The sequence below is a fragment of the Parambassis ranga genome, chromosome 15 (genome assembly GCF_900634625.1).
Source record: "Parambassis ranga chromosome 15, fParRan2.1, whole genome shotgun sequence".
NCBI classification, from domain to species: domain Eukaryota; kingdom Metazoa; phylum Chordata; class Actinopteri; family Ambassidae; genus Parambassis; species Parambassis ranga.
The window spans coordinates 11409786-11426580 of record NC_041035.1 but is presented as its reverse complement, the minus strand read 5'-3'; the positions used below and the strand labels follow the sequence as shown (position 1 = coordinate 11426580).

The following is a 16795-nucleotide window of genomic DNA, read 5'->3' as shown; positions in this document are numbered from 1 at the left end:
TTATAACTGTGTTTTTATTATTTATAATTGGGGATTTTCTTTCCACTTGTTCATTGTGCAGTTTTTCGGGGCCCCGGTGTTTTTCCTCAAGCTTCTTGTTAACACCATAATCGGCCGATTATAGCACAGGCTGTTTAGCACCTTAAAGCACTAACAGCCCCTCTGTACAACACGTGAGCCGGACTGTCTGCAACTTATTAAAGTTTCATCATGTATACCACCTCCGAGGCGTTTTATGAACAACTCCAAAAGTTACAGACCTTATTGAATAAACGACTGAATAGATATGAAGTTTTTTCTCCGAAGTGTATCCCCTCTACTTTCTGTGCCTGGTGTGAGGATGTTGGTTGTTGTCGACGCATCTAAAAAATGTAAAATCTTAACACGAGAATCGATTTTTTTTTCCTAATGTAAACTGTGAAAACTTGGTGTCTCCTGCGGAATGTGTGTCTCCCTCTCCCCCCATTTGTTCTTTTCCCGCAGTCACACTGGCATGTAATCAGCCACAATAGCTGACATAAATCAAGCGGTGGATTGACAGCGTCTGACAAATAACTGATTGATTGCGGTGGAGCAGAATTGACACTTGACGGAGGGGTGGAGATAGAAATAGAAGGGCGGTGTATATTATACTGAAAACATGTGACATTCACATCCCTCCATCACTACATTGGTCTATTCCTGTCAACGCTTGTCTTTTAGGGAATTCAAGCTGAAGTGGTTGGTTTTATGTTTGCCAGTGGGGAGAGGTCTCGGTACTGGCTGTGCGTAATTACGCACACAGACCATGTCCCTGCGTTCAGACACATGATCAAATACGGCACTTGTTAAGATTCACACATGTGAAGATTATACATGTTCATATAGTTTCATATATGTGTAATACAAAACATTAACGTGTGACAGTACCCGCAGAAATAAGAAAAGAACGGTGCCATCATGACTTACAACAATACTAGAATAAGCTAAAAACACTATGACAGAATCTTCCCTATTTACACAAGTAGAACTTTATTGGATATTTAATTCTAGCCCAGATACACGGATGACGTTGTATTTAATCATTTGATCATTTCGACAGTGGAGGAATTGTTCTTGTTTTTAAACACAGCTCCGTATCTTGCTGTGCCCCTAGCGCCACATCTCAAACCATGTCAGCGTTCACAGCAACCAACATACTTATTCCTATCTCCTCCCCCGAGCTGTCAAAATAGAGGCGCTTACAAAGAGGAGAACGTCACATCCCCTTGACCCTCCAATCACCTCAGGGTCCCATTTGATTGGAAGGCGGCAAAGGCTTTAATCTCGGACTAATTCAGCTGCTTTTGAAGTGAAAATTTCTACCAGTTCGTACTTCGGGAGTACAGAGCGAGGACCTGCAGACAGACGCACACAAGGCGCAGCGCTCATGGTGCAAGACGCAGCTACGGATCTGCGATAACCTCGCACGGTCTCCTTCCAGCTGCCGCGCCTCGCTCCCTTACCACCAGGATTACCTATTATTGAGCGTTTTTACGATTCCTTGTTTTTCCCCTGAGAGAGAGGCTCTGTGCTTTCTTTTTATTTTCTTAATGAATCTGACGAAAGAATCAACATTTCATTTTGTGACAATTGGGACATGATCACATCGCCCTCGGTGTCTGCCCAGAAAAATAGTGATATTTGTGTAGCGTGGGAAAGCAGCAGTTCTCGGAATAGCAGCTCGGCGAGCATCAACAAGCCTTTTCTTCACTCCGCACCTCCGTCTGATCCAGTACGGCAAGCAAACCGACTTCCCATCAAGGTTTTGAAAATGCTTACCGCACGGTCGGGACACATTTTGCACCCGGAGTATTTGCAGCCTTTGCCTTCTACCCCGGTTAGTCCTATCGAGGTAAGAGGATCTTAGTTGTTGTTGTTGTATGTGCCGTGTAACGAGGTTTCGATCTCTTTTGTAGCCTACTGTGTTATATTGAGTTCAACTACGAGTCAAATGGTTAAAACAAGTATGTGTAGGCTACAGAGTCTCGAAATTTGTTTTTTAAAAAATTCAAGCCCGTAGTTTTGTTCACGAAAAACTCGTGCGTAAAAAAAATGTATGTAAATTTCTACTTTGAAACGCCAGAGAATATCCCGAATTAAACGGGCGTCTGTGTTGTGTACATTTTGTAATCATTGAAGAAAGATGCAGGGTGCGTTTTATTAACATTTATCAACCTTTATTTGATGTCTTTTTGCAGCTAGATGCCAAGAAAAGTCCGCTGGCTCTGCTGGCGCAGACCTGCTCTCAGATCGGCAAACCGGACCCACCACCCTCCTCTAAATTATCCTCCGTAACATCAAATGGATCTAGTGAGAAGGAATCTAAATCAGGCCCTTTGAAACTGAGTGACATTGGTGTGGATGACAAATCTAGCTTCAAACCGTATTCTAAACCTTCAGATAAGAAGGACTCGTCTACGGGCGTCTCAGGCGGAGAGAAGTCTGGTTTCCGAGTGCCGAGCGCCACCTGCCAGCCGTTCACGCCGCGGACAGGCAGCCCCAACTCCAGCACTTCAGCCTCTCCCATGCCGTCGGAGGGGAAATGTGGGGAAAGGGATGAAAAGAAAGACTCTGATTGTAATAAAAATGGCACTATGGATGGGTCTGGCACCACTAGCCACAGCAGGATAAGTGTGAGTTGTGGTGGAATTAACGTGGAGGTCAACCAACACCAGGAGACGACGCCTGGCACAAAAACCACCTCCTCATCGGAGGCATCATCTGTAACTTCTGTATCCTCCGCATCCGTTCTCGGGTCAGGACTTGTGGCGCCTGTTTCTCCTTACAAACCAGGACAGACAGTTTTCCCTTTGCCTCCTGCTGGTATGACCTACCCAGGTAGCTTGGCTGGGGCCTATGCTGGTTACCCTCAACACTTCCTGCCCCACGGAGGGAGCTTGGTAAACGCACAGCTGGCTAGTTCACTGGGCTGCAGTAAGGCTGGATCCAGCCCCTTGGCAGGGGCTTCTCCGCCGTCCATCATGTCAGCCAGCTTGTGCAGAGACCCATACTGCCTCAGTTACCATTGTGCCAGTCACTTAGCGGGCGCAGCCAGTGCTTCCTGCACGCACGACTCTGCCGCTGCAGCTGCCGCTAACGCCCTCAAGTCCAGCTACCCACTAATGTACCCGACACACCCCATACATGGCGTTCATTCCTCGGCGCCATCATTTAGCGGACACCCCCTGTACCCATATGGTTTCATGCTCCCCAACGACCCTCTCCCTCATGTTTGTAATTGGGTGTCGGCAAATGGACCGTGTGACAAGCGTTTCTCCACCTCAGAAGAGCTCCTGAATCACCTGAGGACACACACTGCTTTTACGGGGGCTGAGAAGTTGATATCTGGTTATCCCGGATCTTCATCCCTGGCCAGCGCTGCTGCAGCGGCCATGGCCTGTCACATGCACATGCCACCGTCAGGAGCACCCGGCAGTCCCGGGACTTTGGCTCTAAGGAGCCCACACCACGCGTTAGGACTCAGCAGCCGCTACCATCCGTACTCCAAAAGTCCCCTGCCAACCCCTGGTGCCCCTGTCCCCGTCCCTGCAGCCACCGGCCCTTACTACTCCCCATATGCACTGTACGGCCAGAGACTCACCACAGCATCAGCGCTTGGATACCAGTGAGGAAAAGAAACACTTTGAAAAGTTTATAGTACTAAGAATGCAAATATAAAGACTTTTATAACTGCGCTAAACTTATGGGCGGGATCCGTGGACTTCAACTGTATTTATTTATATGTCGGCTTAAAAGCAGGCGATAATAGCTGCAAATGGAAAATATTTGAGCAACTCAAAAAGTGCATTATGTTGAAACCGAACTCTATAGGTAAAGTGAAAACACACACACATATGTTAGAGTACTAATTAAAGTAGGGGTCTTCATTTCGATGTTAATTTGCAATTGCTATGATTGTATTTGTTCTTATTTAATGTCTCATTGAGAAGAAAATAATTTACATGCATGTTTGTTTCTTAAATTTCAGACAATTGTCCACATTTTAAATTGCCGTTATTTTTCAGGTGTACCACCATGGAAAGAGAATTGGTATTTTTTTGTATGTATTCTGGAAAAAAAATAAGAAACGGTTCTGTTCCATAACTTTGTGTGCCTCATTTTCTGAAGTGCCACTTTATTTTTTGTTCACTTACAGCTTTGTTTAATTGGCCTCTTAAATTATTGCTGGTGAGAAAAACTCATTTGATCATTTCCGCAGACACAGGCCCATACATTTTCCAGGCATACACCGATAATACATGGAGGATGGCATTTTATTTTGTATTTGTTCTTATCATTTTCTTTCTTTCTTTCTTTCTTTCTTTCTTTCTTACTTTCTTTCTTTCTTTCTTTCTTTCTGTTTTCACGGTCTATAATCTAAATTTTCGAGAAACTTGTAACATATAAAATTGAATCTAAATGAGAAGTGTGTGTGTGTGTGTGTGTTTGTGTGAAACGGGATTTATAATCTGGAATCTATTTCAGAAAATTCAGCTTGCGGCTGGGTGGAATTTGTCAATACGTTTTTGTAAAGATCAGCTGCGTAGAGTGTGTATAGAAAAAGTTTGGACAAGGACAGCTGAATTTTCTATGGTTTATAAAAACAGGGCACATGTATTATAAAGTGAAAATGTGTTTTTTTTTTTAAAAAAAAAAATCAATCTCACAGCCTCAGAAGAAACACGGACGTTGACTTGTATGTTGGCTTTAAGTTTAATGCACTTTTCACGCGAGTTTTTATTTATTATTTACAACTCGGCTGAAAGCAAAACTTCAATGATTCAAAAGTCGAGGTTATTGACTGGATTAATTTGAATTTCTCGCTTTTTATTAGAATGTTATTAGCCTGTTAACTTGCACTTGATAATCCCTGATAATCCTATCCACCTGTAAATCTAATTGTTATTTAAAAAAAAAAAGTTTTGGATTTTTTTTTATCCAGACGAAAACACAACTCGTGATTGTATTTGAACTAAAACGAAATATTTAAACTTCATTAAATTGCAAAAACGTGTAAAACATTTAAATTCTTTTTTTTTCTTTTAGTGCAGGTAAATGTACCGAATATGTTGCAGCTGGTTGTGTAAATGACAGAAAGTCAGCTGCATGTGTGTGTGTGTGTGTGTGTGTCCGTACGGTTCACAGTGCTGTCTGTAGAGACTGTAACAGACAAAATGGCCCTTACATTTTGCATGTGGTCGACTCCAGATATTACCTTTCACATGACCCAGATGTCATTACACTTGTCATTAATATTAAGAATGCCTTCTCGCCTCTGCTGTCCCTTGTCTATCGCACGGCGGTTTGTCAGTAGTTTTTTTTTAACTCTCCTTGTAGTGTGTATAAGGCCCACACGCGTCCTAAACTGATGTAATGACGGTGAAAGGGAGCAATTTCCATTTTTACCCACATCATGGTGGCTGTGCTCGGAGGTCCCCGATGGAAGGCAATTTATCATGTGCCCCTCCCCCTGGCCCTGTCACAGGAGGAACAGGCAGGCACATGTGTGCATGAATTACCAACCCTCCCACCTACCCAGCCCTCCCTCCCTCCCTCCTCTCTCACAGTGGAGATTTGACACAGAGGAGAAGAGAGAACATGGGGGATTAGGGTATGCAGGAGTATTAGAGTACATATTCACTTTGTCCATCAAAGGATGGAAAAGTGCTTAGGTGTGTGGAGAGCTCTGCAGGGCAAACACTATAATATAAGGGAAATTTATAATTTTTGTCATTGCAACTTTTCATTGCAAAGTTTTTTATTTTACACTTTTCTCACATTTTTTTCTAACATTTTTCTCAAATGGTTTTTGGGAGGTCACAATGGCACACAGGGGTCAACTTTATGCCCAATTTGGCGAACATACTGCACATCAATAATGTTACAGTTCAGGGTTTTCTTTACATGTGATTAAAGGACTTCAAAATAAAAGTTTTTAAAATCATTTAAAAAATACACAAAATACACAGAAGACTTTTGGTCCAGAAGCCATTTTAGGTTCTTGGGACATGCTTACATACAAAGAGAGAGAGAGAGAGAGGGAGAGAGAACAACACTGCAGGAAACCTGGCAGGACATCTGGCATCAGGGGGAGCCCAGGACGTGACTCACACACCTAACCCCATATTCAGCCCTCCTGAATTACCACCACTAAAGCTGTCATTAGTGGGTGTGTGGCACAATATAAAGACATGCCGTTGTCTGCAGTGGCAAGTCTAAAGCTTGGGTAACAGCTGTGTCAATAAGGGGAAGCTGCTATAACGTCCAAACCTCATGTCAGAGATATAAGTCAAAAAGTGATAATAATCTTGTGTGCGTGTGGTCATCATGTCAGGATTACAAAATAAAAGCTCAGTTACGGGGAAAAGGAGACCCATCAATAACGTCTTTGTTTGCCCTGTGTATAGGCACTTATTATATTTCTTAGCTGCGGTTTTGATTTACATGAATAGATTGCTACTTCTCAGTTACACTTGGATTATACATCATCTCAAAGTCTTTTTGTCTCAGCCACCAGTACCTTACATGTGTCTTAGAAGTAGAAAAAAGTGTCTTCTTCACTACAACACTTGACTGTCATTATCTCAGTGTGCGATTTATGGTGACACGGGCTGTTGAGGTGTCTACAGCTTTGTGATTGTTGTAATGAAGCCATAAAGTGAGCAGCGTGAAACAAAGCAGAGAGAGACTCAGCGGTCGTAAACAGATCTACCGCTTCAGGCAAATCCATGCTAAATCTGCCTATTATCCAGGAGATTAAAAAAAATCAACATTGTTGTTGGTCACGTGTCATATCCATCAACACTAAAGCACCCCTTTCTGACAGACTGATCCTAGAATGCAGTCCCCAACTGAGCGCTGTAATAGAGGTAATTTGGTTCTCAAAATCTGTGCCAAGGCAGACAGGAATCCCTCCCAGCTCTTCTGCATGCGGTTACCCTCCTCATTGATTTACAAATGTAAAGTGCTCATCCAGGTGATGTGAGAGAAGTGGCAGTGTTGATCTATCTGTGCCACTCAGATCTCTAACCACTGAGACACTTTCTTGTGCTTAGACAGCCTAATTGAGGTCATTTCTGTCCGCTCTGGGCTCTGCAGTGTGCTGGGGTGTTTTAGTGCTCAGATAATTTGCCCATTTTCTGATTCTGACAAAGAATATTTTATGGAAATGCACCCTTATTCCAGGCACCTTAATGGAGTATGTTGGAGAAGTATGTGAGCTGATGAGGTTGTTGTCTGTCACTGATAAATGTAAAAAGCAGCAGAAATGTCAGGGATGGGTTCGACTCCAAAGGGCTCTTTACCTTCATTTGAAATCGGCAGTGCCGTTGTCTTATGGGGTGTTACGGCACACAATCACAAGGTTAGTCTAATTGTTTGAAGCTGTGTGGATACAGTAACACATCTTATAGAATGTGACTTTGTCCTCCATCTTAATTTGAGATGAAGGCATTTGCTTTCCAAGTTTTTTTTTGACAGGTTGAGGTTTCAGTCTACCACATAATTGCCGCCTTCTGCTGTTCTCAGCCTGCTATGAGTAAACCCTGATAGTCCTATATGACAGTGAGTACACAGTGTCATATCCGTGGGTGTGGGCCACCAATTACTATGAGTCACATGCTTACTAACTGCATAAATCCTGGTTTAATGTTGGCCTAGATCAGGATATAGTGATTAGTCCATACTCTTAATATCTCATCCACAGCTTTCTACTGCTGCTTAAACATAACTAGTGTCTAAATCTGTAAAGAAACAGAGTAAAAAGCATAATATTTTCTATGAAATGTGAAATAAAGTAGCTAAAAATGAGAATGCCCAGTAGGCTAGAACTACATGTATGATGTATTGAAGCATTCTTTGATGGATTTGTTTTTTTCTCTCTGATAACTCAATAATAGCTAAAGGTGAGATCATATTTTCAGCAACTCAGTAAATCACACTTCTGTGCAGCCACAGTATGTCCTGGCTTTGAGGAAGCATGTGACCATTTGGCTTTCTGACTTTTCTTTTAGTGGAAAATCTTACTCCATGCATAGATGTCACCATTGTTTGATCCACCTACACATAAACACTACAAGCTGCATGCAACAAGCTTGAGCAGATTCTCAAAGGGAGTATGAAAGAAGATAGCAAAATGAAGTGGGCGTGAGATGGAGTCAGATGGAGGAAAGTGGAGAGAACCAAAAGTTACAAAACTTTACCATAGCTCTAACTGTCCTGGGGTTTAGCAGATAGCGGGCTGTGGTTGTCAGTAGTGTGTGCTTAACCGCCCTATTTTCACCAACTTGTCGATCCCTGACAAAGTGTTGTTTTTAAACTTAGAGACTAAACTGATGTCCTGCTTTCAACAGGAAAGTGTTGTTTAGTCATTCACAATGGTGACAGTAACATTTGACTGGCTGATCTGCAGAGCTAACGGTACAGTAGCCCGTTTTACTGCATGGAATCACAGATTGCTAACTCAATAACTGCAATGGTTTCTATCACTTAGAGAAGATAAACACTTTGTGAAGACAGGGATAAGCTCATGTTTGTGTTGTGTCTAAAATCTAAAGCCAAGATGGCGACCTTTGACAATGAGAACTGTTCATCGTTTCAACGTTTTTGACAAGCACACTATGACTAAGTACACCATATCAGTAATCATAGTGCATTAGATGTTGCCATATAAAAAGCTCTTATTATGTGAGTTCTTAACGGATGACTGGCACATGCTAACATGCTTATCTTTTGCCTTTGTTGCACCATTAAGCAGGATTTCCCACCTCAGCAGTTCTTTTCAAACACAGTCAGTCACAAAGCTGTATGATTCTCCATATAGAGGAAATAACAGTTCTATGTGTGCTGGTGGTACTGCATTGGACCATGATCCAATTTAAAGAACACAGAAGACCCACGATTAGAGGAGGGGGAAAAAAAATGTACGCTTCATATCCTCTGGAGTTTCCTGGTTGGAGCCAAGTGTGAAAAACAGCAATATATAACACTTATGTGATTTATGAGAGCTATATTTATCATGTTGATATAAACTATTCAACTATTACCAGCTTCCACATTACTCCAGCAATTCATTCATGTCAGAAGACCAAACCCAGCCACCCACCACCACCACCACCACCACCCCCCCACCCCACCCCACCCCTCTCTCCAGTAGCCACCCTAAGCCAAACTACTATTCCCTGCTTGTGCCTATGTGACTTTCAATGAAGACTTCTTCAAGGAAATAAGAGGAAAGAGGGGCATTTCTCAACTCATCCACATGCAGTAAGTGATGATCCTGCGATGTATCACACATTGATCTGAGGCATTTGGGGGGAGCGGAACATATTAAGAAGGGAGCGCAGTAGACTAATGGGCCTGACTGGGAGACAAATTGGGCCAGACATACAACAACACAGCCCCAGGAAATATGGGGGCTCACATCACTTTTATTGCTTTAATGCATTTTAGTGTTAACTGTGAAATTGAACCTCAAATTACCAAGAATCCATTTGTTTTTCTTCCTTTCTTTGTTGTCTTCTAGCCTGCAGAAGGTATGCTGAAGGTGGGTGTATAAACTGAACAAGCAAATCTCACTGCTTGTTTTTAAACAGGTTGCTTATTTAAGGTAAAAAAAAAGGTAGTTTGTATTTATATACAAAACATTAAACAATATATGAAAAGTAAAAAAAGAACTAACTAATAGGTTGTATTTAAATGCAACATCCACAAGTGCCACACTGTACAGGTTTTAGGCTCCAGTCTGAGCCCCATGCAGTGAAGCTGGTGACAGAACTGTACAGAGAAAAAGCCTTTTTGTAAAACGTCCAGCTACATCTGTCCACATGTGCCATGTCGGGCTGCAAATGACAGCTGTCTGAGGCTGTGGAAGCAGTAACTCTATACAGAAACATGAGCTCAAGGCTGCGCATTTGATTAACTTCACCCCATTTAAAATACAGTATTTAAATAACACAGATTTGTGCATGATGACTGACATGCAACAGAGTTTAAAGTGCAAATATGTGAGTGGAGAATACACAGACAGCGCCCCCTATAGACAGTCAGTCACACAATGTATATATGCCCGCATGATGTTTCTGTAAAAGTTAATTTACTATAGGTGAAAGCTAGAAAATGCAAGTTATCAACCTTTAACGGGTTTGAATGTTATGAGAGAAGAAGCACACATAATTTCCACACACACAGCGAACACCCAAGGAGTCAATCAAAAAATAAACAGGCAAAATCTACTGAAAATTTGAAGATAGAAAAGCTGTCACAAGCAAGATTCTCATCACAAAGAAAGCGGGAAAGACAAGTGAAAGGATCTTTTGAAACCATAGGTAAATAAGAGGAATCAGGCGTGGAACATCCAGGTAATAACTGATGTTATGACTTGGCATTTGCTCTGACACGCATTTGAGACAGGAACATTAAAAGATATCCACCATTTGACAGGTATCACAGTTCCCCCAGGCAAGAAGGATTCTCATTTTGATGAGTGTGTCAGTCACAGTGAAGCCTGTCGACAAGCCAGATCTCAAACCGTGACGTTCAGGAATAACTCTTGCCTCAAAAATTACAAATGGAATATTTGAACAGTCGAGTGAAGGAAAACTGATAATGGATAAACTACAAAATGTTTAGGTATAAAACTTCAGAAAAAAAACAAACACATTTCAGTAACATGAGCATTAATACCACAAAAGTCAGTATTCTGCTCAGACTGGTTTTTATTTTTACGATGCACTGGAGAGCTTCCCTGCTGCCTGCCTCAGTCTTTGAAACAATAATGCTGAAAAGCATCGATTTCAAATGTAGCATATAGGCCGCAGCATCCAGCGTACATAAGCTCAACACTCAGCAGAGAGCAATTGTACAAATTCCCAAAATGGATCATTCATAATCAAGTTCAATGAATTAGTTGTGACTGAAGCTGACAGGGCTGCAGAGAGATGGTGGACGACATGGGGTTTTAAATGCCATGCTCAGCACCGAGTGTGAATAGTCGCTCTGTATGCATTTTTCACTCCGGCATGTGCCATGTTCAGTATATGACACTCACACTGATTTACTACCGTCTCCCAGCTAAATAATTTACAGGGATATGGCTCTCTGTGCTTTTAATGGTTGTTGTATAGACCTGCTTGCCTTTAAAATGTTCCACAGGCAAGCAGCCATATGCTTGGATGGATGGGAGAACTCTCAGCGCTGATTAATAAGCCGCTCGGTACTTCACTCCAAACAGGGTGTCAGGAAACACTGCATAACCAGAAGCAGCCGAGGTGCAGCTCAATGCGTTGTGTGCTTTGTATGTATTTGTGAATAGACTTCAGTCCAGGGCTCTGCAGGTAATACGATGTAAAAATAATAGATCTGTTCAAATGTTGATGTCTGATTTACCCTGTGTGTTTACAATAGGAGTTCTATTATGAAATATGAATGGGCCTGTTTTTTGTTTGCCAGTGTAAATACCAGTTCAAAGAAAGCCATGTGTGGTAGATGGCCAGTCTATTGGTCTGCAAACAAAGCCAGAGAGCATTATTCATTGCTGTCATTTAGATTTCATTTCATGGGTGCTGCCAATTAAAAGGTATCGCTCTTTTAAAATGATTCTCTGTTAATGTTTAATGTCTGACAGTCCATTCAATAACAGCACATTCTAAACTTGACATACAAGCAATCAATCACCCACGTGTTTACTTTGGAGCACCTGTGGATTATGTTAACAGAAAAAAAATCAGCCAGCTATTCTGTTGATGAGTATGCATTTACACTTCCTGATGGCATTCATTTAATTCAGATAATGGCTAATATAATTTAAACTCGAGTTATATAGGTTTTGAGGAGTGTAAGCAGTTTTTTTTTCCATTAAATTATTAGTAATCTTAAGTAAGTGCATCAGAGAAACTATTTAAGCACACAAACACTATCAAAAGAATAAACTAATCAGAACACAGTTAATCGTTAAAAAGTGTAGATTTTAAATGATAATGATGTCTTTGCAAGTTAATAATGTATGAATTTACAGTAGCAACAATAGCAACTGTCTAATCAAAAAAATAAACTAAGAAGTCCATTGTTAGCCTGTAAAGTTCTTACATAGCTATTATTTTTATTACTAACTTTAAGTAATCAAATACAAACTGTTACACATTACATTTAGGGCATATAATCTGTTTTGAAATACATTTTAAACATAGCCTTCCACTATAAATGCTTCAGTTTAATACAACTTAGTGCCTGAAGCTAACAGGAGTCAATAAGATGAAATTTTAGTCTGTGGCCTAATGTGTGTCTCTGTGGAATTCTGTGGCATGAAAATGTTTGAGAAACACCGTTTTAGACAGTCCAAATCTGCAGGGAGGCAGCCAGCATTTTCCAGTTCAGAGCTCAGCACAGCCCAGCGTGGTTTCGACAGGTTGAGTGCCTGCATGCTTTCACTCTGGAACCAACCAACAATATCCCCTTGTTCCCGGCGAAAAGAAAGAGAATCAACGTGACAGCTGTGAACAAATATGAAGATGATGGGGAAGTCAGCCATGTGAGATGCAAAATGTTTTATTTATAAATATATATGTATATTATAAATCTTGTGAACTTCAAAGCTGTAATTGCTCATTTGCTCCATGAGCTGTGTGGGGCTGAGAGCTCCTCTGTCTATCAGAGCATCAGATAGAAGTTTGAAATGATCATGTGAGGAACAGGAGTGCATCACACATCCTACTGACTCCATTGTAGGCATCTTCTCAGCTAAGAAAACCAGAAAACTGCTTTTAATTAATAACACTTAGCATTACAACCTTCAATCAGCCATTTTATCATGTGGGTGTCTGCTGCACTGCATATTAATGTTATTTCTGTCCATAACATTAATGTCAACAAACAGTTAACATGTGTGTGTTGTTAATTTAAAAAAATATGATTACAGATTTTTACTAAACCCTACAACCCTTTATTGCACAGACATCAGGCATGTTTATTTCTTCAACTTTCTGTTCCAAGTTATACACATTAATGCATGTTCACACTCGTCTTGCAGAAATTCACAATTCTGGCTGTCAGGCTTTCATAAGAAACCAACAATGATATGTGTGTCTTTTTCTGTCTTTCTTGCTTAAATCCAAGTTCCTCTCTGCAGCTCTTCGGCGCTCTTCGGCTGAAATGTGCATTAAAATCCAAATGAACGTTGCAGCCTGTCTACACATCGTGGGGCCAGCGCACAGTTGTCCTCTTTATTTTCCGTGTGCCATTTAATGGTACATCCATCTCATCTGTTCGGCTAAATGTGCTTGTTGAAAACTATCTGAGCCTGAAGCTCTGCCACAGATTTAATTTCCATACACACTGTGCACTGTGAGCTTTTAGCTCTTCGAGTATCTGAGTCTCTTTGGACTGAAATCTGGCTCTTGGCCACAAAAAGTCTATCTTTTGAGTGTCACATGGTTGGTGGTGCTTCCTACGGCTATATTTATGTACTCCAACTGTATCCCCTTTCATTGAAACTTAACCAGTGGGTGATTTGTCTCCATAAGAGTGCCATTTACAAGCAGCCATGCTGGGGTGGGACCCCGACCAGAGGACTTGTTAATAGCACACATCCACTTCTCACCAGATGCTGTCCAGAACAAACCAACACATACTGAGAGGGACGTCGGAACCAATTTTCTATGAAAGCTGGACCAACAGTGTTAAACTTTAAAGCAGCTCATTATTTGTATGTAAACTATAAAGTAGAACTACTAGTTTTTTGTGTGTTAATTGTGGACATCGAATGACAGATACTAGACCATTGGTATGAATAATAAACCATCGATTTAAATTTTCTAATTATTATATAAAATATTGTTACACAAGTGTGTAAAATTTGAGTTTTGATTGGTCAATCACAGCATTTTGCAGTCTATAAAACAGACCATGTTAAAGATGTGGTGTCAATCACTTGGCAAAACCATCAACCTCCAATCTGCTAAAGCAATAAAATAAAAAAAATTATTGATTATTATTTAACCCCTTAAAGATGATTAAAAATCCTTCTGGAAACCCTGTTGGGGTTAAATTTGCGATAAAGAGTGACTCATGGCATATTTTCATGAATAAATAATATTACTTAGAAAACTATTTGGTATAATTCAATTCTAATAAATGGCTGGTGTCCATAAAAGTAATCAAAATTAACATTTATTAGACTGAAGATGCTACCAAATAGCACATGGTTGCTTTTGAAAACATTAATAATGATCGACAGTCTGCTGATCAGCCAAACTAGATTATCTCTGAGTTCCACTTTGCTTTGCCAAAAGAGAAAGTTTTAGTCTGTGCTGCAACCAAACAGTGGACAAAGACTTCACTGTTTACTTACAGTCAAATGTCCAAATAACTTTCATGTCAGCTACATGCAGAGTAAAGTCACGGCTCACCATCTATCTATCCTCTCTCAGCTGTCTTGCCCGTATCTCTTTTTATTGCCACGTTTACATTTCACAGCTCACTCTATTACAGCACTGACGTATATATATCTTAACGGACCTGCCTTCCTTTAATTAACAACCTTCTCATTAAATTTGATATTGTATATTTTATACTTTTATGTTGTTATTTGTATATGTCTGAATGACTCATCTCCTTGAGGAGTCGTTTTTTTGTCCTGGTGATGAAGCCTGCTGTACTCTGTATCTGACAGTCATGTACACTTTCAGTGATTATATTTGACATTGCCATCAGCGCTGCAGCCTACAGCTGTAGTGTATGATTACATACACACTGAACCTGCAGTTAAGGCGACATCTGATGGAAGTTTAGTCTTAATTTTCTGTGTCATTATTTGACTTGACTTATGTCTAAATTAATGGGGTGTGTTACCTCCAGCTTTAGAAGATGAGTTTCTGACCCATTAAGAGATGACACTCCATTTTCTCACATACGTAGGGCACATACTGTAAATTGGAAGCTTTTTAGTTTCACCAAGGCCACTGAGGGCAACCTTAGATAGACAGTATATGTGCCACTCCTCACTACTTGGATCAATTTGGAAAGTCACTCTCTCTTTGGTGTAATTGTCCTCCATTCATAAAAGAAGATTGATTGAATCTCAGATCTCTGGTTATGGGCTCTGATGACAGCAAAAGAAAAAAAATGCAGAATTTACTGTCTGCTTTTACAGCCGGATTTCAGGAATAATTGTTGCGGGACATGACGGTGAGTTAGCAGTTATAAACCTGTCCTCCATATAAATTACCTAATCAGGAGATCCCAGTGGTTATATAAATTGAGCCACTCATTCGTCTTCAATGGCCTGTGTGTGCATATAAAACCACAACGACCATCATATACTTCACAGGAAAAGGGGGCAGCCGTTGCTGTTTACAGAGTTAGGGGGAAATGGATGACTTTTTGCATGCTCAATCAACTGTGAAATGTCCATTTAATCATCCCCAGAAACCCCCCTGGTTTATTTGTGCTGCTGCACAGATTTACATTTCCAAACATCCCCCATATTAATCATTACTTCATCACGCCCTCCAACTGACAAGAAGCATAAACCACCTCAGTGTACTGCCCTGTCGACTAATGTGTGTATGCTTCTGTCTTCTGGAGCATGTGTGTATATATGCAACACTTTGGATGTGTGCGTGTCGGTGGGTGGGTTTAGTGTGAAGGAAAAACCTGCCTTTTGATACACTCACCACTCTCTGTGTGCAGCAGAAATATTGAGTTTTAGTGGCATGATTGCATTTTTTTGTTTTCTTTTTCGGTCCATTGGGGTTTTGAAACACAACTTTTCAGAGCGGAGAGAAGCCAAATGGGAGTCACTCACATGCAGTTTTTTCTTTACATTAGGAAATCCAAATGATTGATGTTATTTTGAGGAAAACGAAAGTAAAATGCCACATACTGTCTTTTTTTAAGATGAATCAGCCTTAAAACATGCAGTTTAACCTTTAGATGACTTCATCATTTTAAGTTTTTTTTCAAGTGTACCTTACAATGGGGGAGTTTGCTGAGCTCAGCACATTGTGCTATCATGGCGCTTTTTGTGGTTGTGATGATGAACAACAGACAACCCTTCCACCAAACAATGTGGTGGTTCATTTACACTATAAAATAACATGCAATATGCATACATGTTTGACAGGCTATTTATACAAAATCTCATGATTTTGTATAAATATTTTCACAAATTTTCAGGCTATGTTGCCTCGTTCGCCATCTCGTGCTACAAAATTTGCGGGTATGTGTTGGAGCTAACTTGTTAGCATGGTAACGTCATTAGATATAGAATTATGTAGACATTTTAAACATAACAGTGGTATGTAAAGAAGTTTTGAGGTTCAGTTTTACTTTGTTGAAAAAGGAAGCACTCCAGCTTGGTCTATCCTTTGCATCAGGCAGCTTGAGTGATTTACAGGTACTTTACTGCAGCAGGAGTACCTTGGCAGAGCCTCTCTACCTGCTACCTTAATGAAATTCAGGATGTTTCACCATCAACAATGAATCCTTCATAAAAGAGTGAAGTATGAGTTTATCACCCGAGATGAGAAGCATGTTACATTTGCCACTTTAAACAAGATGAATGGGTCACTCAGCCATTTACATTCTCATACATTTTTATGACTCTGCCATGAAGTGAATTTGATCTATTGGTAACAAGATAAATGATGGGCATAAAGCTTTGGCAGTTCTGACTTTAAACAATCTTTCATTTGATGCCAGTCTTTTACATGATGCTCTGTCTGTCTTCACAACACAGTGTTCAAAAAGCTGAAGAAAGGAAGGGGTAAATAGTGATGTT

At 40.6% G+C, this 16795-nt stretch overlaps 1 protein-coding gene across 1 annotated transcript; it reads left to right on the top strand.

The window, feature by feature from the left end:
• Nucleotides 1–1258: 1258 nt before the first annotated feature.
• On the top strand, nucleotides 1259–4447 carry LOC114447157 (zinc finger protein 503). The gene is made up of 2 exons (XM_028423270.1): nucleotides 1259–1873; nucleotides 2220–4447. The coding sequence occupies exons 1-2, from the start codon at nucleotides 1619–1621 to the stop codon at nucleotides 3648–3650; spliced, it is 1686 nt and encodes a 561-aa protein (XP_028279071.1). The 5' UTR covers nucleotides 1259–1618; the 3' UTR covers nucleotides 3651–4447.
• The last annotated feature ends 12348 nt before the right edge of the window (nucleotides 4448–16795 follow it).

Excerpts from the sequence above, each read along its gene's own strand:
- LOC114447157 (XM_028423270.1), top strand. The coding sequence starts at position 1,619 with ATGATCACATCGCCCTCGGTGTCTGCCCAGAAAAATAGTGATATTTGT. Across the intron at positions 1,874-2,219 it reads CCCCGGTTAGTCCTATCGAG|CTAGATGCCAAGAAAAGTCC; the intron begins GTAAGAGGATCT and ends GTCTTTTTGCAG.